Here is a 26,662-nt window from a genome sequence, read left to right on the forward strand (position 1 = left end):
ACGAGTGAGGGAAGAGTGGATCGTGAGATCGACAGGCGGATCGGTGCGGCGTCTTCAGTAATGCGGACGCTGTATTGATCCGTTGTGGTGAAGAAGGAGCTGAGCCGGAAGGCAAAGCTCTCAATTTACCGGTCGATCTACGTTCCCATCCTCACCTATGGTCATGAGCTTTGGGTTATGACCGAAAGGACAAGATCACGGGTACAAGCGGCCGAAATGAGTTTCCTCCGCCGGGTGGCGGGTCTCTCCCTTAGAGATAGGGTGAGAAGCTCTGTCATCCGGGGGGAGCTCAAAGTAAAGCCGCTGCTCCTCTACATCGAGAGGAGCCAGATGAGGTGGTTCGGGCATCTGGTCAGGATGCCACCCGAGCGCCTCCCTAGGAAGGTGTTTAGGGCATGTCCGACCGGTAGGAGGCCACGGGGAAGACCCAGGACACGTTGGGAAGACTATGTCTCCCGGCTGGCCTGGGAACGCCTCGGGATCCCCCGGGAGGAGCTGGACGAAGTGGCTGGGGAGAGGGAAGTCTGGGCTTCCCTGCTTAGGCTGCTGCCCCCGCGACCCGACCTCTGATAAGCGGAAGAAGATGGATGGATGGATGGATGGATGGATGGATGGCTTGTATGTAAATGCTGAATATTATAAATAAAGGTTTATAAAAAAAAAAGAAAAAAAAAAGGTAATGTTTACTTTATCATGCCTGGCGATTGACTCACACCCAGGGGCCCCGAAAAGGGGGGCGGGGGGTAAAGGAGACGCATTCTAAGGGCCCATGATGGAGGGGGACCCAGAGAGGCCCATAATGATGATGAAATTATAATACAGAAAAAATAATGACACTGTGTTGGGGGCCCTGTAAAGATTCTTTTCATGGGGCCCAAAATCCCTAGCGGCGCCCCTGCTCACACCCCCTCCGATATTGACCCGTATAGCTCGGAATCAACGTATCGGGCGCCCCTCCTGGGAGAGAAGTGCACAGAGCCAGACATTGTAATCGATCATCGATATGATCGTCACCGGGTTAGCTTTAGCGGCTTGAGCAACAACAACCGTGACAGGACAGGAGGCTGTTTGGCGGCGCAGTAGCTAGCGACACAGACGTGAAACAGTCAAAGAACACTATGGCTCAAGCGGAGGATATATTTCTCAGGACGAAGCATCGAACATTCCGTGGACTTACTGAAGGTAATGGCGTATTGTTAGCTGCTTTAAGCGCTGTTATGAAACTTGCAGGCTAGCTTTAGCGTTAAACCCATAACAAGTTGAAGTCAGAGTCTGTCCTAAACTATAGCGGTAACATTTAGAGGTTCAATATTGTTACTGTGTCATATAAAACCAGGCTAAAGGGTTTAGTTTTGCTGGCTTTAATGGCTGATATAATACTCTGTTGCTGTTTCAGTATGACTGTCTCTAGTTGTGTTTGTGTGTCAATGCTAGTTTCAACTGATACTTACAACTTTGCTGATTTGTTGACAACGTTATTTTCTGTTATTCATGGTGGCACAGACCCAAAACACATGCTAAAGAAATAAATGCCCCAAAATAACTGCATTAGATAAACACTTAAGTTTAATATAGTTAACAAAAAAATAAATAAAGTACCAATGATTGTCACACACACAAGGTGTGGCGAAATTATTCTCTGCATTTGACCCATCCCCCTTGATCACCCCGTGGGAGGTGAGGGGAGCAGTGAGCAGCAGCAAATCATTTTTGGTGATTTATGTAATGTAGTGACGGGCACATTTATAAAAAAACATTTCATATTTACGTATTTTGATCATTTTAAGCATACGAGACGCATTCATTTTCAAAAATTTATCACAACGTTTGCTTGTTGTTTCACAACAACATCACTGATTATCACTCACTGCAGAGCCAACAAACATAGTAAAACATTATTTACTGTGCTAGGTCTTCCGTCATTAGGATGCTGACTGCTGGGATGTTCATATAGTTCCATTTAGATGAAGAATGGATCATAATCCTCAGGAAGAAACGGGGTAGGGAGGCGAGACGACCAAGCTGTCTTGTTGTATCGTCCTCGTCAGTTTCGGGTCCTAAATGGCTGTCAAAGTTTACCAACTTGGAATACCTACTCAGACTTATTCTTTGCTGGTGAGATGCATGATTTATGATCAATAATAAACTTACAGGGTGCAAGGAAGGGAGGATGCAGCAGACCACTCGATGATGGAAACATAGGGACACACGGAAGTGATCACAGCGCCACTATAAATAGTTTGTCTGCGTTAACGCTTATATTAATAATATCACTAATACTTGGTTAATATTCAAGTCACGGAATGTAAATGGAGTATTGTTGGCGCTTTTTGAATGGTTATTTATCAAATTTTATGGGCGGAATAGTGGAGCTCCCACTAGCTCTGCTGTAATCAAACTTTTATTTACGTTTATTTATTATTTTGAATGCATTGAAAAAAATCCATCTGTCATGTCTTTCATAATGATTGTGAACGATAGGCAAAATTCCCCCAAAAGTGCAGTTCCCCTTTAAGGATCGAAAGATACATTAAGCGTATCTTCCTGGAGTAACTTGGTCAGCTCTGCATGAATCTGCTCTCGTTTCACAACTGCAGCCAGTGACTTACAAAAGATTTGGTGAGATCTTCTTTTCTTAATAAGGTCACTTAGCCTCTTCTTTTGCATGCAGAAGGTTCATCTTCATTTTCTCTAGTAAAAGAAGCTGTGCTGCAGCGCTCACCACTGGTCCCTCTTTGACTTTCTTTTGGCTTGTTTAAGTCCAGCAGCTTTTGGACAAGCAGATGTTTGACATCATCCAATGCCTCTGCCTCGACCATGGGGCTACAATTTTTTGGATCCAAGATAGTGTCAGCTACTGGCTTCAATGCTGTGTTGATGGACTCTATCCAATACAGAAACATCCTGCCAGGTTGGGGTGAAGTAGCCATGTTTTCTGTCCTCAACTAGGACACGTCTTATGACTGGGAGCTGCTCCAGCACCCACCCTCTCTACCATCTTCTGCTTAGTGTCCCATTGTGTGGGAACATATTTGTTATTTTTCATTTAGTTGGTGTACATCAGTGTTAAAGGTGCCATATGTAATAATTTCATGTCAAGTCATCATTAAATGGCCCTGATATATCAAAAGACATTAATAAATCATGTTCTTTTCGAATACCTCCATAACTGATAACGGTAGTTCAGCCGGGATATGTGCATCAAATACATATGGCGTGGTATTTGCTCGACACAATTACATATATACGTATACATTACATGTAATGATTTTCTACTTTGTGTATTGACATGGTAGTAGGCTATATGATTTTTACGAAACGTGGTTTTTGCATAACGTGGGTTCGCTCATAGAATCGCACTCTGCACTGAAAGATGGTGATTGATTGAGTTTAGTTTATTTCGAACATGAACACACTTACAGTATAATACATCACACATAATTTCATATAATTTCTCTTTACATCATTTCCGAAAAGGAGTAGGAAGAAGCAACGCTAATTTAATCCTACCCCTTTCCCACTTCAGAGCGTTTACAAATGCATACGTTAATTTACTGTCTTCTTTTTGGAACACAATTACATCAGTGAATGATTAATACAGCAGTTATTGCAATATATATTTAAGTCAGCCATGATAAACATACTGAGATAAAGAATATCCCGTTTTCAATAGGGTTGAAGGTACTTCTCATAATTCTTCTTTCTTGTACTTTGTAAGCACCATTAATTTGAACAACCTCTTAAACTGGATTATATCAGTACATTGTTTAACTTCTTTGCTTAATCCATTCCATAGTTCAATTCCACATACTGATATTCTAAAGGTCTTAAATGTTGTACATGCATACCAATGTTTTAAGTTTGTTTTTCCTCTGAGGTTATATTTCTCCTCTTTAGTTGAGAATAAATGATGTACATTCTTGGGTAGCTGGTTATAGTTAGCTTTGTACATAGTTTTAGCTGTTTGCAATTTTACCAATTCGTTGAATTGATGGACTGATGGATGGGTGTGTGTGTGTGTGTGTGTGTGTGTGTGTGTGTGTGTGTGTGTATATGTATATATATATATGTGTATGTGTGTATATATACATATACACACACACACACATATATATATATATATATATATATATATATATATATATATATATATATATGTATGTATGTATGTATGTATGTATGTATGTATGTATGTATGTATGTATGTATGTATGTATGTATGTATGTATGTATGTATGTATATGTATATATATATATGTATATGTATATGTGTGTGTGTGTATATCATAGGCATCCGTCCGTCAGTAGTGACGATGGGTTGCGCCTGGGGGAGTTCATTCTCAATGATTCCTCCCACCGTCGAAGCTGGCGCCAATCGGGTGGAACTTAAGACTGCCAGCTTCCGTGTTGTTTCCTCCCTTTAGGGGGGAGGCTGGAGTGACCTCTCCGTGGCGCAAGCCTGGGCAGAAAGTATGGAGATCTTGGGTTGCCCAGACATCAAGATCCCCCTCTCGGCCGTGACGATGTGGCCCAGAGGAAAGCAAGGCAATACATCTGGCATCGGCTTGGCTGCAGGAGCTGCCGGCAGGGGGTCAGCAATGACACCCAGCCGCCTCAGGGGCTCCACTCCTGATTTTCTGTCTGGGTTTACTCCCATAGCCTTTCCTTCTCCCAAAGGTACCACAAGGCAGCGGGTGGGGGGGGCAGGGGGAATGACGACTATTTGACCCATAGATGGGGCAGTGGTTGGCGGATGCCAGGGCGTGTCCACACACCGGTGGGCCTGCACACCTCGCCTCTGGGGCCCACTGCTGCTCCGAGATCCCCTACAGTTTAGCCTGAGACCGCAAGGTCCCAGTTACCGTGTGTGGCCGCGAGGAGGCACTGTAGGGGTCTTGGTGGTGGAGAGGCTGTGTACCAGCAGGAGGAGGCTTACGCACTCGGCTCCTCTTTTCACCCACCCAGGGGCTAGCTGGCGGCGATAGCTGTTAGCAGAGAGTAGCAAGCAGGGGCAGCATGCAGCATGCACTAACTACAAGCACTTCTGCCACATATCTAACGCACTGACGCATCACACGCACCCTGTGCGCGAGCACTCACACTCTATATGTGTGTATATATATATACATATATATATATATATATATATATATATATATATATATATATATATATATATAACAGCAAGTTGGGAAGAAAGTACTATAACACAAAAACATTTACTCAGTTGAGTTTGTTGCCTTTTTTGATTTTAGAAATTAAATTACTAGTAGAAAGCAATGCAAAAGAATCAATCAACAGTTCCAGTAATTTTCCTCAACTGCAACAAAAGCAGAACTTTAGTTCTTTCATCTCCAAATGAATATTACTTCTGTTTGGAGTTCAGCATCTGCCACCCGGGACATTGTACAATTTGTGTTTGAAGATATGTTCAGCCTGTCAGGGGAGCTGTTCTGGCTCCTCCAAGTCCTTGTGTTGTGCTTTTTATCTTCTTCTGTGTCTGTAAAATAGTTCATATGTCTGACTACAGGGAGACAGAGATGCTGTTCTGTAAGTTATAAAACTCATAGAGGATTATTTAAGAGTGCCGTGCAACTCAGTCGTGTGATTTTATTTGGTTAGCTTGTCTGCCTCACAGTCAAGAGTCTCAGGTGTGAATGTGAGTGGGAATTGTTGGTGTATATATATGCCCTGTTACTAACTAGTGACTATTCCAGGGTGTATTTCCCCTTTTGCCCAGAGTCAACTGATAAAGGCTCTACCTCACCCGCAACCCTAATAAATGGGCATGCGGCATAGAGATCAATCCCACATATTGTGTCTATGTAAAAATAACAAAAAGAAACACCAACTTTAACAAGTGACATAAAAACAATAACTGGTAGCAAAATAATGCCAGAAGCTAATGGAGCAGTGACATGGCTTTCAAAACTTTGCTTTTCTTTCATTGGCACAAACTGGTATCATGGGTATCGCCACATAACACACATATACGCCACATAACTTTTGCTGTATATTCTTCTGCTTTTAATAATAATAATAATGGATTAGATTTATATAGCGCTTTTCTAGACACTCAAACCGCTTCACAGAGAAGTGAGAACCCATCATTCTTACCTGGTGGTGGTAATCTGTCTGGGGTAGACTGACGGAAGCGTGGCTGCCAGTTTGCGCCTTCGGCCCCTCCGACCACCACCCATTATTCGTTCATTCATTCACCAGTCTGAGCGGCACTAGGGGCAAGGGTGAAGTGTCCTGCCCAAGGACACAACGGCAGTGATTTGGATGGCAAGAAGTGGGGAGCGAACCTGCAGCCATGCCGCCCCTTGTTGATGTTAGTTATTATTTGGTTGCAGAAGTGTCGCAAAAAATACAGTAGGGATGTTCTGATCACAGATTTATGCTGCCGATTCAGTTCATTTAATGAGTGTGATCGGCAGATACCGATACTGATACCAATCACATGTATTAACTGTATTTTTTTCAATTTACTTTTGAATTGAAAAAATCCCACATAATTTATATAGTATATAAATAATAGCTTTCGATTTTGTTTAATTATTGTGTATTATTGACTGTGTTTTGATCCTGCATCAAAACAGTCAATAAAACACAATAACTACAAAATCAAAAGCTATTATTTATATACAAGATGCTTTATTTGTCATTGCACCCAGACAGTACAACAAAACGTGTTTACAGTCAACCCATCCAAGAAATAGAATTACAATTATGCCAGGGGTAGACAGTACTGGAAGGCTGATGGGTCGCTAAGAAAAGGAAAAACAAGAATGTGGGAGGAGGGGAAAAAAAGCCAATCCCAAACTATGAAAAACACCTCAGCAAACATAAGCACATTCAAACACACAACATACTAGGGCCGGGCTGTATCTTGACATTACAATTAATACCGGTAAAGTTTAAAAAGAGATAAATATTTGAGAAAATACAGCCAAACCCGTATCTTTTTTTATGCATTTGTTACGGCAGTTCGCCCGCACAGGGCACTCTCTTTGGACTCGACTCCGCCCCTTGCCTGCAACACAACAAACTTTTTAAAAGAATATGGCGGCTCCGGCGCCGACCTCTCTGCTCCCGAGTGATGCAATGCCTTGGTCACCGACTGCTAGGGCTGGGCGATTGCATGATCGTGATTAATGATCGGGATTCATTTCAATTCGATCATGGTGGTCAGCTGTTACCATAATTACCTCGATCGAACATGGTGTAAATGTCTGTTACAAGATACTACTGTAATAAAGAGTAAGGTTGCAACGGTAATCCTGCACAGGCAGCCGGCCTCCATCTTGCCCTCCAAATCCTGTTTTCAGGGTCTTATTTCCTAAATGTGTAAACATTAACAAAACATAACAACATAAAAAATAATCTTGAGAAAATAGAAATATTGATCTAATCACGCTAGTGTGGATCATGTAGCGATACTAACCTTGATTGCGACACTACCAATTTATGGATCGATCTACCCTCTTACATGTCATGTACTGACATGACATGTAAGCCCGTACCTGCTCTAGAGTCTTATTATTCTATTAGTTAATTACCTGTTAATAACTGCTTACTTTCTGCTGTAACACGCTCCCAAATGCAATACTTGAAGTTTAATAATAACTTATTTCTTGAGTTGTTTCAAGCTAGCTTAGCTATCAGAAGCCATGAGCAGACATGCTTTTTTTCGGTCTTTGTTTTTAGCCACCTCCTCCTAATACGTGATAATGATACTTGATAACGATACTTAAGAAATTAAATTTATTTGCTGTAATGGAGGTGATTATTATTAACTATGGGGAGAGGCTCCACACTGTGTATGGAGGCACACAATTAGCTGCTTGCTACTGACTAAAAAGAAATATAACATCAAACAGAGGGGATCGGTGTTTGTGATCAACATTTAACAGCAATAATAATGACGATCACATACATCTTCATAAAAATCGGACAATATTGATCGATGGCCGATCAATTGGCACATCTCTAACTAAAAGATAAAGAAAAATATTTTAGCATATTTGATGATGTGCCCTGCAAACTACTTTGTCATTATTTTTAAGCATGTTTTCCCTTTTTTCTTATTTAAAATGTGAGGTTCTGGTGTAATTTCAGTTAGTGTTGAATACGTTCCACCTCATCCCTTCCAAAAACGTCAGTTACATTAACGGGGATCATTGTTAAGCTAGCATTATCCCCCCCACACACACCTCCCAAAAAACCCAATCAGACATTTTCTTGTTCAATCAAGTTTCGCTTGAGGACATAATTATCACAGTCTCGTTTGAGAGAGAGGTACTGTACATGGGGAGCATGTTAAACACAGAGGATGCTAAGCAGTTTAGGGCCCCTGCTGAAGTAGGGGATCTGTGTAGCATGCAGATGCGCCACAGACACAGCAGCCTGTAACTACATTACTGCTTGTTATTCCTCGTGAAACTAAATGAGTGGAGAAGAAAGCAGTTGTAAACACCTTCTCCCAGGATCTGCCCATTTGCATTAGACAAGGGGAACTTCATTTGCCTTTGTTTTTTTGGGCCAGTCTTTTATGTCTGTGTTGACGTCATAAGCTGTCATTACTAGTGGTATTCTGATCAGGGTTTTATGCTGCTGATGCACATATTGATCATCTGAGTTAAATCGGCCGATATCGTTATCAATCACATTTAGTAACTGTATATTTGTCAACAGTCAACATCGACAGTGTAACAATTATCAATAAAATATTCAAACTACTTCCTTATTCTCTTTTATTACATACTATTGTTTGGGCAAATCAAAGTCAATAGTACACAAAAACAACACAAGCAAAAACTAACATGTACTATTATTTTAAATCATTTAATGTGTCCCTCATAGTACTCCTGTGTCCAGAGAATTTGTAACTATCATTAAAAACGACAAGAAAATGATTTTGTGCAAATGAAAATATCGGGCCATTTGATTGTGGTGGTCCGCTCACTGTATGATCGGTGTCAGAGCTTGGTCCGCAATTGCCGGCAGTAAGTCCAATCCGTTTCCAGTGAGGGTTGTACTCCGCCTTGGCTGCCCTTTGTCACCAATTCTGTTCATAATTTTTATGGACAGAATTTCTTGGCGCAGTCAAGGTGTTGAGGGGATCCGGTTTGGTAGTTGTAGGTTTAGGGCTCTGCTTTTTGCAGATGATGTGGTCCTGATAGCTTCATCTGGCCAGGATCTTCAGCTCTCACTGGATCGGTTTATAGCCGAGTGTGAAGCAAGCGACAGGGATGAGAATCAGCACCTCTAAGTCCAAGTCCATGGTTCTCACCCCGAAAATGTTGGAGTGCCATCTCCAAGTTGGGGAGGAGATCGCCAAGTAGAGGAGTTAAAGTCTTGTACACGACCCGACCTCGGACAGGCGAAAGAACATGGATGGATGGATTGTGGGATGAAAAAATCGATCAAATAACCTTAATATCATGTACTGATACAACCCTTGGTATTGACACAACCGATATATGGGTTGATCAGCCCTGTCCTTACGTGTACGCCTGGCCGCTACACAGCAAAAGACAACATAGTATTATGCTGTCTCTTGACTCTTATTAAGCTACTTGGTAATTTTCTTACTTTCTGCTGTAACACATTTCCATCTACATTTCTTGAAGTTTACTACCACTTTTTCATATATATATATATATATATATATATATATATATATATATATATAGGGGTGGCGTGGCGCAGTGGAGAGTGGCCGTGCGCAACCCGAGGGTCCCTGGTTCAATCCCCACCTAGTACCAACCTCGTCATGTCCGTTGTGTCCTGAGCAAGACACTTCACCCTTGCTCCTGATGGGTGCTGGTTAGCGCCTTGCATGGCAGCTCCCTCCATCAGTGTGTGAATGTGTGTGTGAATGGGTAAATGTGGAAGTAGTGTCAAAGCGCTTTGAGTACCTTGAAGGTAGAAAAGCGCTATACAAGTACAACCCATTTATCATTTATTTATTTATATATATATATTTATATATATATATTTATATATATATATTTATTTATATATATATATATATATATATATTTATATATATATATTTATTTATATATATATATATATATATATATATATATATATATATATATATATATATATATATATATATATATATATATATATGTATGTATGTATACATATATATATATATGTATATATATATATATATATATATATATATATATATATATATATATATATATATATATATATATATATATATACACATGTATGTATATATATATATGTGTATATATACAAAGAGGACGTATGGTCAGTCTATCGTAGCCCGTTAGCTGCTAGCATGCCGCTAACGGGCTACGATAGACTGACCATACGTCCTCTTTTCACCCGACATGTTCTCTTTTGCGGAGCTGTCAGGGCGGAGTTTCTTAAATGTCTGAAATGGCCGGCATTTTGATTTAGGGTTGCGTGTATTTTCAATGTACGTTCAGGGTTAAGAAGGGGTTAAAAACAAAACAAATTGTGCGCGCAGCATCATTCGTGAGGGAGGGGCAGAGACAGAGAGAGCGAGAGAGTTATGATAAACGCACATGTGTCGCCAGGCTCTGTTTTTTATCCATATATTTATCCGATTAAATTTTTTATTATCTATAGCAGGGGTGTCAAAAGTGTGCCCCGGAGGCCATTTGCGACCCACAGCTAATGTTTTAAAGGCCCACGGCACATTCTAAAAATACTATTAAAATAAACAAAAACATAACAAAAGTGAAATAAAAAAGCTAAAAGGTTAAATGTAATTTAGAAAAAGTTGCTATGTTGACTAATAAAACAAAGCTGTTTTTTTTTTCTTTCAAACTGTCATTGCTCAAAACATAATATTGAATAATAATCAATGTCATTATGAATTATTGACCTATCCAAGGTTCCAATTACTTCACATCAAATATTCTACTAAGAAAAATATTTTTGGTGGAAGATTTTGCAAATTTGGTAAATATATAACCCAAAAATGTATATTTTGTTGTTTTCTTACTGTACCGAAAATGAACTGAACCGTGACCTCTAAACCGAGGTATGTACCGGACCAAAATATTTGTGTACCGTTACACCCCTACTATTTATAGATATATATTTATACATACATATCTGGATGGCTAAGATTTTGTTGTCTTCTTGGAAAATGTTTTACACGTCAAAGTTTAAATGACACATAAATTAGAGAATCACCCCAGCTATTCCATTCTACCATTTGTCTTTTTTTGCTCTCCCGCAGATATTGAGCATGAGTGGACCGGCCCCTTCTACTTCATTCAGGCTGCAGACCCACAGCTTGGCCTGATGAAGGCCCAGAGAGAGGGCGACTGCGATGGTGGCGGAGATGAATGGACAGAGGAAGTTGATCTCACCAAACAAGCGGTGGCGGCCATGAATCAGCTCCGACCTCGGCCAAGGTTTATGGTGCTGTGTGGAGACCTGGTGCACGCCATGCCAGGTAAAAAAAAAGAAAACAGCATATTTAATGATACCATGTAACAGTAACCATGTAACAATGGTCATTTAAACTGATTTGATTTTGTGAGTTAACCCGCTTAAAAAACATGGACTGTCATTTCTTAGGTCAGTTTATTTTAACCAAAAGTGATAGAATATTAAAAAATCCAGAAATAAATGTATGTTTTTTTTAAATTAATTAGTAGTTTATTGTGTTTTTGATCCTCAAGTAAAACGAGTATAAAGGTCAGACAGTTCCTGTAATCTCAGGAGGGGTTTTGGTTCATTCCTCTTTACAGACACTCTTCATATACTGAAGGTTTTGAGGAAGTTTATGCCCCTTCTACAGGTTTTCTATGGGGTTACGGTCCTGAGACTGGCTGGATCTCTCTATGATCTTAATTCGCTTCTTCTTGAGTCAGTCCTATGTTGCCTTGGCCATGTGTTTTATAGTCATCCACAAAAATACATCTTTGGTGTTCTGTGACCATGAGGTTTTAATCCTAGATTCCACAATACATGGCCCTTTTTGTCGACACCTCAATGATGGGAACTCTGACTCTTGTACCGCCAGCAAAAAAAAAAGTTCCAAAGCAGAATATTTTTACTAGGGTTGTTCACGATAAACCTATGCAGCCAGACATCCGTTTCGAGAAGTGGCTGGTTCGGCTACGCCGGTTACAGCCCCCTCAAGTAATAAGGTTCAGCTGTGAATCTTCAGGTTAATTTCTTGTATACACATAAACCCGTTATGGCGCTGAACTAGGAATCAATTTAAGGTTTTTGTCTTCAAAACGACACTAGCCAGGGTTGTCCATGAAGAGTCACACGCTTGTTACGGTACTTACGTAACTGGAGACGAGAATAGACGTAGATGCATGGTCCGGGTGCCGCGCAAGACTAGCAATCAGTAGACAGTTTATCTTTAAAACAACGCAAGAGTAACGGTTTCCCCGCAAATATTTACCTGCAAGATACGTAACATCAACACCCCGACCGTCTTTGTGCTGTGACGTCCGTCAATATTGTAACATCCCAAGTGATGGCGGCTCAGACAGATCCCAGTTTGTCTTTCTCTATTTCACAAAATGCAACGTTCTCATACAAAGGGCTCAATATCCGTGTCTTGCTCCCTTTTCCTGCAACTTTCCTTTCCCCTTTCAACTCCACAACACACGTCACTTCCCATTCTTGTCCTGGGAGTCCCGCCCCCCAATCAAGCCATTCGCTAGAACCTGTAGGCGTAAGTTCATGCTCAGACTTAGCTTGGATAGATCTCGTCTGAGCGCTTGGATGGTGCCAAGGTCCTAACTATTTATCCTCAAACATAAGGAGAGTACTCACGGAAGGAATGCCTATGTTTTTTGTGTTTTAAAAAGAATGCGTCCATCAACAAATGTCAAACCATAGAATCGAATCGTTCATACACTAAATTGAATCGTATTGAATAGTTTGAACTGAATCAAAATTGCATCGAATCGTTCTGTTTTATAAATAAATCATTTTATAAATCGCATCGGAACCCATGTATCTAGATGCGGATAAAATCGTCCATCACAAAGCGATGTATAGCCCTAGTTTTTACCTGTTTGACAGTGGAGTTGGCTTTTTAGGGTAATTTTCAGCATATTTTTCTCTCTCGACATGGTGAGTTAAGATGATGCCAAAGAGTTTAGTTTTGGTCTTATTTGGCCACATCAGATTCTCCCAAACCTTGTCTGAATCATTCAATGTTTCATTACAAAACTTCAGACGGGCCTGTAGAAGTGTGTTCTTGAGCAGGGGGACCTCAAGGCAGCATCTCAAGCCATACAGCCAAGTATGTTATTAATGCTTTTCTTGCTGACCATGGTCTTAACTCTTCTGAAATCATTAACCATCCTCTACTGTGTACTTCTAGGCTGGTCCTTCACCTTTCTCAAAATTGTCGCAATTGCATGGAGCAGAGGTGATTGACTTATGTATTTATTTTACGAATTATTTTGCTAAAGTTGCAGGACTAATTTGCGAGACATATGGACACATAACTTGTAGGAGATCAAATGCAATACATCAGTCAACTACAAATTAATTAATAAGCTTGATTTAATGTTGATTTCTGTTTGGTTGTTTTTTGTTGCTATTTTGCCACACTCAATTGAAATAAACCTACCGTAAAATAATGGACTGGTTCTGTCTTTGTAAGGTGGTAATGACAAAATCAGCAGGGGATCAAGTAATTATTCCTCCCTTTGTATAAGTTATCCAAAAAGGTAATATTGTTATTTGCATGGATTTGTTTGTTTGTGTACAACTTCCTATCTACAGTTTTTGATATATCAACCTGTTAGCATTTCCCACAGAACTGGAGACCAGTTGTGGCAATGAATGTTATTTCAAACAATGGCAGGAAAGAAATGTGCCTGTAATAAGTTTCAATGAAACAGTAGTTTTAAATCAGTATGTGCAGGTTTACTATATTAGCATACTATAATAACATGTTTAGCAGTCAGATGTTTTTGACATTACTGCTTTACCAATAAAACGAGCCAATAATTATAAAAAAAAAAAAAAATGGGTCTATAACTCTTAAAGTAGGGGTCCCCAAGCTACGGCCAGTGGGTAGGGTCCTGCCTGTCAGCATCCACAATCTGGGCCACGGTACGTCCCAAGATTTAAAAAAAAAATGTATGTAAAAAAAAAAAAAAAAGTTGGGGGTGTAAAAATTAATCGGTACAAGTTGAAAACTGATTTTAATTTCAGATGAATTAATAAATCTTTTAGCGAGCCTCTGGCTCGATCTATATCGAGTATGAATAGGTCGATGTCTGGTTGGAAAGTCATAAATGAGTTGATTGCAGCTCAGCTACAAAATATGGCCGCTCTTATCTTGCGAGACTTTTGTTGTGATTTCATAAGGGAGTAACGTTCTTGTTTGTGACTTACAACAAAAGAGAGCGACATGGCAGACAGCACCGAAGAGTTTTACAAAAAATGTACGCCCGAATCTTAGATCTAAAGTGTGGTAAATGTTTGGATTTTTCAAAAAGAATGGTAAGTTGGAGAAAAGTATGGCCATTTTTTAAAGTTTGGAAAGCAGCGATACAGTAGCGGCAGCACGACTAATCTGATTACTCACCTGTTGTGACGGCATGGAAACACTTAAGCAGGCGATGTGGGAGCTAGATATGCTAATGGTAGCAGAACTAACAACTGGCAAGAAGAGGACACTAATTTGAAAGACTTCAAGCCCCAACTGCCTTTGGAAAACACCCGTAGTTATCCACATGTGCTACCGTGCGGCGGCGACGTTGCTGAGCCGAGGCGCGGCACATTTGTGTGTCAAAACGCACACACTGAGCCCATACATCATAGTAATCGTCCAAAGGAATAAAGACAAAATAACAGCAATACTACGGGTTAATAAAAAGGATGCGTGAAACGCTATGTGAGGGTATTTGGGCTTCAGAACTGTCAATATAGATGATTCTTTAAACACGGAAGTGCCGCGCTGCAAGCTCTGCTTTAAAACATGCCTCGCCAAATGTGTCTATACAGCATTACCACCGTTGCTTCAAATTTAGGTAAACATTTATATATGTGTATATATATATATATATGTATGTATGTGTATATATATATATATATATATTTTTTTTTTTTATATATATGTGTATATATATGTATATATATGTATGTATGTATGTCTATATATGTATGTATATGTATATATATGTATGTGTGTATATATATATATATGTGTGTGTATATATATATATATATATATATATATATATATATATATATACACACATGTATATAAATGTGTATATATATATGTATGTATGTATGTAGGTATATGTATATATGTATATATTTATGTATGTATGTGTATATATATATATATATATATATATATATATATATATATATATATATATATATATATATATATATATAAAACCCAAAACCAGTGACGTTGACACATTGTGTAAATCGTAAATAAAAACAGAACACAATGATTTGCAAATCCTTTTCAACCTATAGTCAATTAAATACACTGCAAAGACAAGATACTTAACGTTCGAACTGGTAAACTTTATTTTTTGCAAATATTAACTCATTTGGAATTTGATGCCTGCAACATGTTTCAAAAAAGCTGGCACAAGTGGCAAAAAAACTGCAAAAGTTGAGGAAAGCTCATCCAACACTTATTTGGAACATCCCACAGGTGAACAGGCTAATTGGGAACAGGTGGGTGCCATGATTGGGTATAAAAGCAGCTTCCACAAAATTCTCAGTCATTCACAAACAAGGATAGGGCGAATTGTTTAAGAGCATTTTCTGACTGGCAATAAATAATGTTTTCATTGGTTTACAGAAAAAACATATTTTTCATTGTCCCACTTTATGATTCTAACACATTTTGTTCAGTGTTTTAGTGTAAAGTTGAGTTTGTATCGGATCGAATTGTGAAGCTCCTATAGAATACCAGCAGTCTGTTGTCTTGAATGCTCTTCTTTAAGTCCTTGAATTGGGACATGCTTTAGCACTATGTTGCAGGATCTGAGGATGCTTACTGTAAGAAAGGCCAACAGCATAGGCTCTCAACTTATAACAAGCCACATAGGCGAAAAAATGTTTTCCCAGTGGAAAGGCTGGCGTACGGACGGTGAAAATAATGTACTAGCAGCACCAGAGTAGTCGCCAATTATTGGCCTCATGTTGGAAGACTTCATGTCAACTCAGACGCCAGCTGTGTGAGTTTAAACTCAGTCTAGTCCTTATGTCCGGCTAAATGATACAGAAATGCCCCCGCGAGGGTCGTAAGGTGCCTCAGGAAGTCTCATAAAATTCTTTAGCGGTTTCATCTTACCTCACATGAAGCTCCCAAATTGCAGATAACTGTTAACTATTTAGAAACACAAGCTGTGCGTTTACTACTCCATTTTGACAATCAACTTGTTTTATGTCTTTTGTGTTGTCAGCATGGAGGCACTGGTATGTTTTACGGTTTTTTCTATCAGGTTCATTTCCAAGGAGCTTATGAAGAATAATGATAATCAAAAGTCATTCATAACATTTTTTAAAAAAGGTCAACTTTTTAATTATAATTGTACACATGCCAATGAGATTTACTGTATATGTTTTTAGTGCTATAATGCTATCAAGCAGTATGTTTGTAGGAGAGAAGGGTTAGCTTGATGTGTGTTGGCATTGTAAGCTCTTGGGCCTGATTAAAAATATTCATAAATAAACTCTATATACAGGACTGTATATAGACACGGATTATTTTATTGCAAGCTTCCTGGCTCACATTGTTCTGATCAAATTAACTGATTTGTGTTTAGATGATGGGATGTTGTGCAGCTTTTCACCGTCGATATTCCATGCAGAGGAAGATTGGAGCCTGAGCCTTCTCTGTTTCCCAGCCAGTCTGTAAACAACATGTTCCCATATGACAACAGTTGATATTTATCTATGAAAAAGCACAGCCCTCCTGGCTATTCTCTGGAAGCTTTAGTTTCTATTCGAAAGCAGATTCCGGGTTTTTGATCAGGCCAGCTTAGCTGTGCTTCTTGTTTTGGTTACAGCTGGGAAGCAAAAAAAAAAGTTAGTTCCCTGACCTACCTTCTTTTTGATTCTCATCAACATTCGTGTGATTTCTTTGTAAACCTTAAACATCTCGTGTTCGCATTGCACTTTTGTCAATGTCAGTGCCAGCTTGCCAATACACCATATTTTCCGGACTATAGAGGGCACCGTGATATAAGCCGCACCCTCAACATTTTTTAAGAAAAAAATACTTTTTCCATGTATTAGCCGCATCGGACTATATCCGCCGGTATATAAATTGTGAAATGAGTTCTTTACACAGATTGTTTTGTTAATGTTTATTTACATACCTTAATTGTTCCCAAACGGTGTCTGTAACATGGCAGTAAACGACTGATCAAACACAACAGAAGTCATCGTCATGGACCTTCTAGCTGCGAAAGCTTGCTCTCTAATCAGCTAAACAGACTCAATAACACTACGGTGATGTTTTGGTGAATTTATTGAGGAATGTGTGATACTGAAACATTCCAAAAATAATGCTATTGTAAGTTAATTAATACTAACACAGACACTCGTAATTGTTTTAGCATACTAGCTAATGTTAACGACACTCGTTTCATTACATTACAATAGCTGGTAAATGGGTTATACTTGTAAAGCGCTTTCCTACCTTCCAGGTACTCGAAGCACCTTGACACTAATTCCACATTCACCCATTCATACACACATTCCCACACTAATGGCGGGAGCTGCCATGCAAGGCCCTAAACACGACTCAACAGCAAGGAGGATTTGTCTTTCTCAAGGACACAATGGACATGACTAGGACGGCAGAAGCCCGAGATCGAACCAGAAACCCTCAGGTTGCTGGCACGACCCCTCTACCAACCGAGCCACACCGTCCAGATAAAAACGTACAAATATGCATGAAAAAATATCCTTCATACATCACAAATAGGACGGTTTAATAAGTAAGACATTTTTCAATTAAACTGTGAAACTTACAAACTCTGATTACTTTTTCGCACACTCTTGGCATTCTCTCGATGAGCTTCAAGAGGTAGTCGCCTGAAATAGTTTTCACTTCACAGGTGTGCTTGAAGCTCATCGAGAGAATGTCAAGAATGTGCAAAGCAGTAATCAGAGCAAAAGGTGGCTATTTTGAAGAAACTAGAATATAAAACATGTTTTCAGTTATTTCACCTTTTTTTTTTGTTAAGTACATAACTCGACATGTGTTCATTCATAGTTTTGATGCCTTCAGTGACAATTTACAATGTAAATAGTCATGAAAATAAAGAAAACGCATTGAATGAGGAGTAGGTGTGTCCAAACTTTTCGCCTGTACTGTACATTTCAAAACAGAGCTTTGTTATTAGTAATTGGTATTATTAACTTAGTTGTTCTTATGTTATATCGTTTTGCTCTATTTTTATAACTATTTATATTGTACAATGTATCACAGGCCGTATACCAGTGGCGACTGCTGGTCTTTCAAGTAGGGGAAGTTAATATTCAGCTATTGTCTAAACATGAGTACAGTCTCCAAAAACAGATATAAAGATGCTCGAGTTTACAAAGAAAAAATCAGTTAAAAGATTGTGAAATGCTCCATATCGACAGGAAAAACAGAATGGAAATTGAAAAATGCTTTGGCAGTGTTTCATATTTCAGGATCGCTGTTTCGCTCATTTTGCTGTCAATCATGAAGGGTTTTAGCCTCAGACAGATCATGGTGTTGTGGCCAGCCGAGGCAGAGCCCACTTCTCATTCACTTCGAGAGACACTCTATTTCTGTGGACGGGACAAAGCCAAGCATTTAACCAAAGACTGTCTAGTTTGACAGCAATGGAACAATCCACTCCCTGTTCCGAATGAGAAGAAAGTCGCATCAGCTGTCGCGAATGCAGCATATTCTGAACAAATGCGGGACACATTCCAGCATAAATATTGAGTCAATGAAATGTAAACACTAAAGTACATGTTTGATTTTTTTTAATATTTTAGGGGAAGCTGAAATCTTGCAGTTTTAGCCTCTGGCATATTAGAACAAGGCGAGTAAGGGAAGTCGGCATGTCAGATCTGTAACTTTTGGACAAGTTAAGGGCTGGGTCGCTGGGGTCTTGCAAGTATATATCTGCAACCTAATCAACCTTTTCCTCTCCTTCGGCCATTGTGAGTTAAAAAAGCGAGTGGATATCAGATTTCTCTGTTTGCGGAGTGTGGCTCCGGTATGGCTCGGCTGATCAGCCTAGCACTTCCTGTTCTTGCAACTCACAACTTGTGATTGGATTATCACTTATGAGTCACAAGTGAGTATCCAATCACTGGAGGCGTCAATGTCACACGCAACGATTCAACATGTGGCAAACCTAGAAGGGTACTGTCTGCTACTGTTAACTGATTGGCTATCGCAACTATCAACTGTATGTGCCCCGTCAACTTACACTGCACAGACCGCTGCATTGTCGATTCAGAAGGCTTCGAATAATTTCATACAGCGCTTGGTAACAAGCTAGCTGACATCCTGATTGGATAAAAGCTCTAAAGTAAAAACGGCAACACTGGAGCCGTATATAACATAGAGAGAATATGATAAATACTTTTATATATTTAGGGAAAGTAAATGAAAAATAAGCGTAACTTTTAACAATTGATTATCATGATTTATGTTAGGTCAACAGAGAAGGCCTTGCTGGCCCTGACAGCCCACCACTGCCACTTGTTATACCCTTTATTCCGGGTAAAGTGATTTGCTCTTTTCGTCATCAAATAAGTATTGGAAAAGTCATGGAAAATATAAGTGGAAATATTTATGAACTATGTATTTAACAAAAAAAAAGCCGCAAGCTTTAAACCAGTGCAAACCACCTTTGCATGATAATGAGGGAGCTAGCATTAGGCACTTGTCTAGCCTTGAGGAATGGGCACAGAGGAAGTGAAGAGTGAAGGAAACGCCGACTGTCTTTGCTCTTTGTATGTACTTCTCATTACGTTTTATTGTTAAAGTATCCCCACGTTTGATCATAATCTGGAAAATTTGGTGCGATATTAAAATTAAGTATGCAGTAGTAGCAGTATGTCATTTGTCAGCTACTTCTAGTTTCATTGTATTGCAGCTACTACATATTACAGCTAGTGATTCTCCCTGCTGATGCCTGCTTGACATTTTCATCAAAACTATTTACATTACAAAATGAATGGGTGGGGGCCATGGGAAGCTAGCTGTCAACTGCCATTGTCAACGCCACTGCCTGTTGGCGACAGGAAATTGGTAACTGTATTTCCTCTAAATATTCCTCTGCCTCGATCTGACATCCTCTCCTCACTCTTTTCCCTCAATATGCTGAGTAAACAGCTGCTGTTTGGTATCTCACACCTTATTTTGACACCTGTCATCTGAATTCATAAACACACTCTTAAAATCCTGCTTCAAAGCTCTCTTTTTTTAAAGCAGCCAAAGGAATGGAATTGATGAACAGATACATCATTGCATTATCTAGAAAAACTAAAGGAAATATTTAGGGGTGTAACGGTACACAAAGATTTCGGTTCAGTACGTACCTCGGTTTAGAGGTCACGGTTCGGTTCATTTTCGGTACAGTAAGAAAACAACAAAATATACATTTATGGGTTATTTATTTACCAAATTTGCAAAATCTTCCACCAAAAATATTTTTCTAAGTGGAATATTTGATGTGAAGTAATCGGAACCTTGGATAGGTCAATAATTCATAATGACATTGATTTTGATTCAATGTTATGTTTTGAGCAATGACAGTTTGAAAGAAAAAAAAACAGCTTTGTTTTATTAGTCAACATTGCAACTTTTTCTAAATTACATTTAACTGTTAAGCTTTTTTATTTCACTTTTGTTATGTTTTTGTTTATTTTAATAGTATTTTTAGAATGTGCCGTGGGCCTTTTAAAACATTAGCTGGAAGAGAAACCTACATTATTTAGTTTTTCATTATTGTAACTACAACTAAAATTGTGTTATATCATGTTAGCAAAAAAATAAGAGATTCACAATGGCAATGGCCGGTAGATCTGTGTATCCCTACCTGTTTCACACAGACATTCCAACAAAATAGCCACATTACATCTCTGACTGCAGATTTGGCATTTAATCCAGTGGGATATTGCTGGAACTGTGTTTTCACAAATATAGCCATACGTAGACCCGACATTGACAACTGCTTTCAACATAACAATGGGAAGTAATATAAACTAACTAACACAGCAGAAGTACCTCTGGTACTACCCCTGAAGCCGGAAAATTTCCCATTCAATGTCAGTGCTGTTTATTCAGAAGAGCAACACAAAAAAAACATCCAACAAAGGCCTGTTTTTTGTATCCTCTAGCTATCTCCAATTCCTCTTTTATGGGGGGATAAACATGGGCGTCTTTAAACAAACTCATCAGCACTGGCAAAATTAGTTCATATACAATAGCCGTCTAAATTTCGCAAAAAACAAGTATACTATCTGCTTTTTAAGTGAGCTGTTATTATGGCTGTCCCACTTTAATATATTGTTTTTATATCTATTGTGATGCCTACACAGAGCAACACTGTACAACATTGATTCAATTGCAACCTAATGTTCTCTGTTTCTATATTCTAAAAGAATAATTAAAAAAAAACTCATGATCTTAGAAATTCCTCTACATTTTTGCATCTGACTCAACTATTTTTCAAAGCTGACAAATGAAGAGGATGAAGAGTAGGGAATATTAGGGTTTTGGAGGTGGTGGGGTGATAGAGTTGTTGAGCTGATTGAATTAGAGAAACATGCTGGACTTAACAGCCTCCTAATGAGCAGTACAAAGGATTCAAGTGTTGTCTCTAGGGATGCACATGGCGTCTTCCCCATGGTACAGTGAGAAAAACATTATTGCCGGTGTTGAGCGCATGTGTGTAATGCTCTTGAAGGTGAAGTACGGATTACCTTGGAACATGAGTCCTCTCTAAAACCAAGGACATGTTTAGCATAATTACAGATAAAACATAAACACTACACAACGGTATTAAGTAGGGCTGAAACGACGCGTCGACGGTTACGTAAATACGTCGGACGTTTTTGTTCGTCGACGCGTCGCATATTTACGTCACACTACCGTCATGGCGGAGCGCAAAGCAGACGATGCGAGCGGTGTGAGCGAGGGGAAAAAAGCACGCCAAAAGTCGTCAAAAGTGTGGGAGTATTTCAATAAACGGCCTAAGAAGAAACGCTACTTTTACTCCGCTACTTTTATCTACATTCAGCTCGCTACTCGCTACTAATTTTTATCGATCTGTTAATGCACGCTTTGTTTGTTTTGGTCTGTCAGACAGACCTTCAAAGTGCTTGCCTTACTGGTGACGTTTCACTTCGTTCCACCAATCAGATGCAGTCACTGGTGACGTTGGACCAATCAAACAGAGCCAGGGGTCACATGACCTGACTGGCTCCGAGCTAACTTCGGGTGTTACCATTTAGTGGTCAATTGTACGGAATATGCACTGTACTGTGCAATCTACTAATAAAAGTTCCAATCAATCAATCAAAAGTGTGAAGGAAAAAAGACCCTTTTTTATTTCAACCGTAAAGACTGACTGCACAGTTCCTGTCTTCACAATAAAAGTCCCGCTCCATCGCGCCTGCGCTTTCAAAATAAGAGTCTCCGAAAGCCAGCGCAAACAAGCTAGCAAGCTACGGAGTTTGCCGCCAATGTATTTCTTGTAAAGGGTATAAAAACGAATATGGAAGGTGGACAAATAAGATGCCAAATAACAACCACTTTCATGTGGTATTAGACAGAAAGGAGGAACTTTTTTTCTCCTCCATTTGAAAACGTGGACGTTACCAGCACTACTTCCTGATTACAATCAATGCAAGTCATCAGAATCAGATAATACACCAACTTATATTCTTGTCTTCATGAAAGAAAGGAATCTATATGTTAAACATGCATGTATAATTATAAAAACACCTTTAACATGTAAACAAAAACGGCAAAATAAATAAATATAAATTATATACTGTATATATCAATGTATGTATGTGTATATATATATATATATGTGTGTGTGTGTGTGTGTGTGTGTGTGTGTGTGTGTGTGTGTGTGTGTGTGTGTGTGTGTGTGTGTGTGTGTGTGTGTGTGTGTGTGTGTGTGTGTGTGTGTGTATATGATATGTGTGTGTATGTTACTCAGTACTTGAGTAGTTTTTTCACAACATACTTTTTACTTTTACTCAAGTAAATATTTGGGTGACTACTCCTTACTTTTACTTGAGTAATAAATCTCTAAAGTAACAGTACTCTTACTTGAGTACAATTTCTGGCTACTCTACCCACCTCTGCTAATAATGTTGTTGTATGCACACTGTGTCGAGCGGAAATGGCCTATCATAGCAGCACAACGGCAGCGTTCTTGCCATCACCATCAACTAGTCAATCGTCCGCGTGAGTATACGTTGTCATCATTACACAAAAACATGAATGTGTCATTTGTATCTGCGTTGTAAATTCATAAACTAAAGCATCGTTTCGCTCTGAGAGGAGCGTTTGGCGTGCCTGTTCAGTGTTTACAAAGACGCGCTCCTCTTTAACGCTAACGTTAATTAGTTGTGCAAATACCTTTTACAACATTAACAATTACGTATACTATGTACAAACCAACAATTAACTTTCACTTTAATCATACTATCATTGTTGTGTTATTAAGCAAAATAAGCAAAAGTTTTACTTTTGTTGAAATGTTTACACTGTTGTTACAGAATATTTCCGTTTTGCACTTTTTTGAATTGGATGTTTATCTTTATTTGTGCACATTTTAAAGCAAAATAAGCAATACTTTTACTTTTGAAATGCTTATACTATTGCAGAATATTAAGATTTGCACTGGATGTTTACTTTTATATTTGCACATTAAAAGCAAATAAGCTACTTTTAATTTTGTTAAATGTTTACATTGTTACAGAATATTTTGTCATGTTGTCAATGTTGACTGAGTGGCCATACTTTTTTTTTTGTAAATAAAAGCCATGCCTTTTGAAAAAACTGGCCTACATTTATTTTTTCATCTTCATTTTAAATGAAAAAAATAATCGGTAAAAGGAAAAATAATCTATAGATTAATCGAAAAAAATAATCTATGGATTAACCGATTAATCGAAAAAAATAATCTATAGATTAATCGATAGAAAAATAATCGTTAGCTGCAGCCTTAGTATTAAGTAAAACCCCAGTCATACCCAATCGGGATGGATTGGATTTTTAACCAACTGTTTTTATACATCACAAATCATTGTGTTTTCTTTTTTTCTATATTATTAGCCAAAAATGTATTTGTGACATTGCAAAGCTATTGGAGGACTGATAAAAGTAACTTCCCTACTGCTTACAGCAACTACTCTTTGATAATACTTGGAGTCTGGCCCATTTGTGTTTTTGAATGCATTGGTGGTGTGAGTTAGTCTATGCCCACACATAATAATTATGCAATCAGTGGTTTTGGCATACAGGCCATAGTTCCAAATAATTATCAATGTATGCAGTTAGGGGTCAGCTTACCTCACAGCTTTTTTCTATATAATGAACAAAAAATCCCACAGACCATGCAAATTCTTGCATAAAGTATTTCCAGAAGAATGAATGCTACTGTTACTTCAAACATTGGTTTCCTGTTATTGCAATGGTTATCCGTCCCTTACCTTTGTTTGTGCAGGACTAATATGTTTGAAAGGAACTACTAAATTAGTATAATTTTTATAACACTTTAAACGTATTATCTAATAGGATCAACCAATGATTTGCACTGTGTCCACTTTGTAGTGTCCAAACTTTTTGACTCGGTGGGGCCCACATTGGGCTGAAAAGATTTGACCGGGGGTCGAAAGCTGACAGCATGTAAAGTAACAATATATATATATATATATACACAAATATATATATAAATTAAAAAAAAAAAAAAAAAAAATCTCCTGACGATTGAGGGTACCCCCCCTCATGAAACAGGCCTGTAGAGATGAAATAGTCTTGTGATTTTTTTTCCCACACATACATATATTGCGCTCTACTACGGTATCGAGCACTATTTTTTGGATAACCTTATTAAGACATATATATATATATATATATATATATATATATATATATATATATTGGCCCTAGTGTGTGAATGTGAGTGTGAATGTTGTCTGTCTATCTGTGTTGGCCCTGCGATGAGGTGGCGACTTGTCCAGGGTGTACCCCGCCTTCCGCCCGATTGTAGCTGAGATAGGCTCCAGCGACCCCAATGGGAATAAGCGGTAGACAATGGATGGATGGATATATATATATATATATATATATATATATATATATATACAGTCAAGAAAATAAGTATTTGAACACCCTGCTATTTTGCAAGTTCTCCCACTTAGAAATCATGGAGGGGTCTGAAATTTTCATGGCAGGTGCATGTCCACTGTATGAGAGATAACATAAAAAGAAAAATCCGGAAATCACAATCTATGATTTTTTAACAATTTATTTGTGTGATACAGCTGAAAATAAGTATTTGAACACCAACATTAATATTTGGTAGAGTAGCCTTTGTTTGCAATTACAGAGGTCAAACGTTTCCTGTAGTTCTTCACCAGGTTTGCACAGACTGCAGGAGGGATTTTGGCCTACTCCTCCACACAGATCTTCTCTAGATCAGTCAGGTTTCTGGGCTGCCGCTGAGTAACACAGACTTTCAGCTCCCTCCAAAGATTTTCAATTGGATTTAGGTCTGGAGACTGGCTAGGCCACTCCAGAACCTTGATATGGTTCTTACGAAGCCACTTCTTGGTTTTCCTGGCTGTGTGCTTTGGGTCATTGTCATGTTGGAAGATCCAGCCACGACTCATCTTCAATGATCTGACTGAGGGAAGGAGGTTTTTGGCCAAAATCTCACAATACATGGCTGCAGTCATCCTCTCCTTAATACAGTACAGTCGTCCTGTCCCATGAGCAGAAAAACACCCCCAAAGCATGATGCTACCACCCCCATGCTTCACAGTAGGGATGGTGTTCTTGGGATGCTACGCATCATTCTTCTTTCTCCAAACACGCATAGTGGAATTATGACCAAAAAGGTCAATTTTGGTCTCATCTGTCCACAAAACTTTCTCCCATGACTCCTCTGGATCATCCAAATGGTCATTGTCAAACTTAAGACAGGCCTTAACATGTGCTGGTTCAAGCAGGGGAACCTTCCGTGCCATGCATGATTTCAAAGCATGACGTCTTAGTGTATTACCAACAGTGACCATGGAAACAGTGGTCCCAGCTCTTTTCAGGTCATTGAACAAGTCCTGCCGTGTAGTCCTGGGCTGATTCCTCACCTTTCTTAGCATCATTGAGACCCCACGAGGTGATATCTTGCATGGGGCTCCACTCCGATTGAGATTGACCGTCATGTTTAGCTTCTTCCATTTTCTAATGATTGCTCCAACAGTGGACCTTTTTGCACCAAGCTGCTTGGCAATTTCTCTGTAGCCCTTTCCATCCTTGTGGAGTTGTACAATTTTGTCTCTGGTGTCTTTGGACAGCTCTTTGGTCTTAGCCATGCTGAATGTTTGGGTCTTACTGATTGTATGGAGTGGACAGGTGTCTTTATGCAGGTAACGACCTCAC

At 39.0% G+C, this 26,662-nt stretch overlaps 1 protein-coding gene across 6 annotated transcripts in view; it reads left to right on the plus strand.

Annotated features, from left to right (window-relative positions):
• Nucleotides 1-953: 953 nt before the first annotated feature.
• The window catches only part of cpped1 (calcineurin-like phosphoesterase domain containing 1), an 87,111-nt gene continuing 61,402 nt past the window's right edge, over nucleotides 954-26,662 (plus strand). For 4 of the 6 annotated variants that reach the window (XM_061967296.2, XM_061967295.2, XM_061967297.2 and 1 more), the window contains exons 1-2: nucleotides 958-1,182; nucleotides 11,258-11,476. In XM_061967296.2, coding sequence (XP_061823280.1) covers nucleotides 1,119-1,182; nucleotides 11,258-11,476 — 283 coding nt within the window. In that variant the 5' untranslated portion in view covers nucleotides 958-1,118. Of the gene's footprint in view, nucleotides 1,183-11,257; nucleotides 11,477-26,662 lie in introns of all 6 variants that reach the window. The other 2 variants (XM_061967292.2, XM_072914080.1) reach the window with 2 other exon arrangements.

The sequence above is a fragment of the Nerophis lumbriciformis genome, linkage group LG11 (assembly GCF_033978685.3).
Source record: "Nerophis lumbriciformis linkage group LG11, RoL_Nlum_v2.1, whole genome shotgun sequence".
Lineage (NCBI taxonomy): Eukaryota > Metazoa > Chordata > Actinopteri > Syngnathiformes > Syngnathidae > Nerophis > Nerophis lumbriciformis.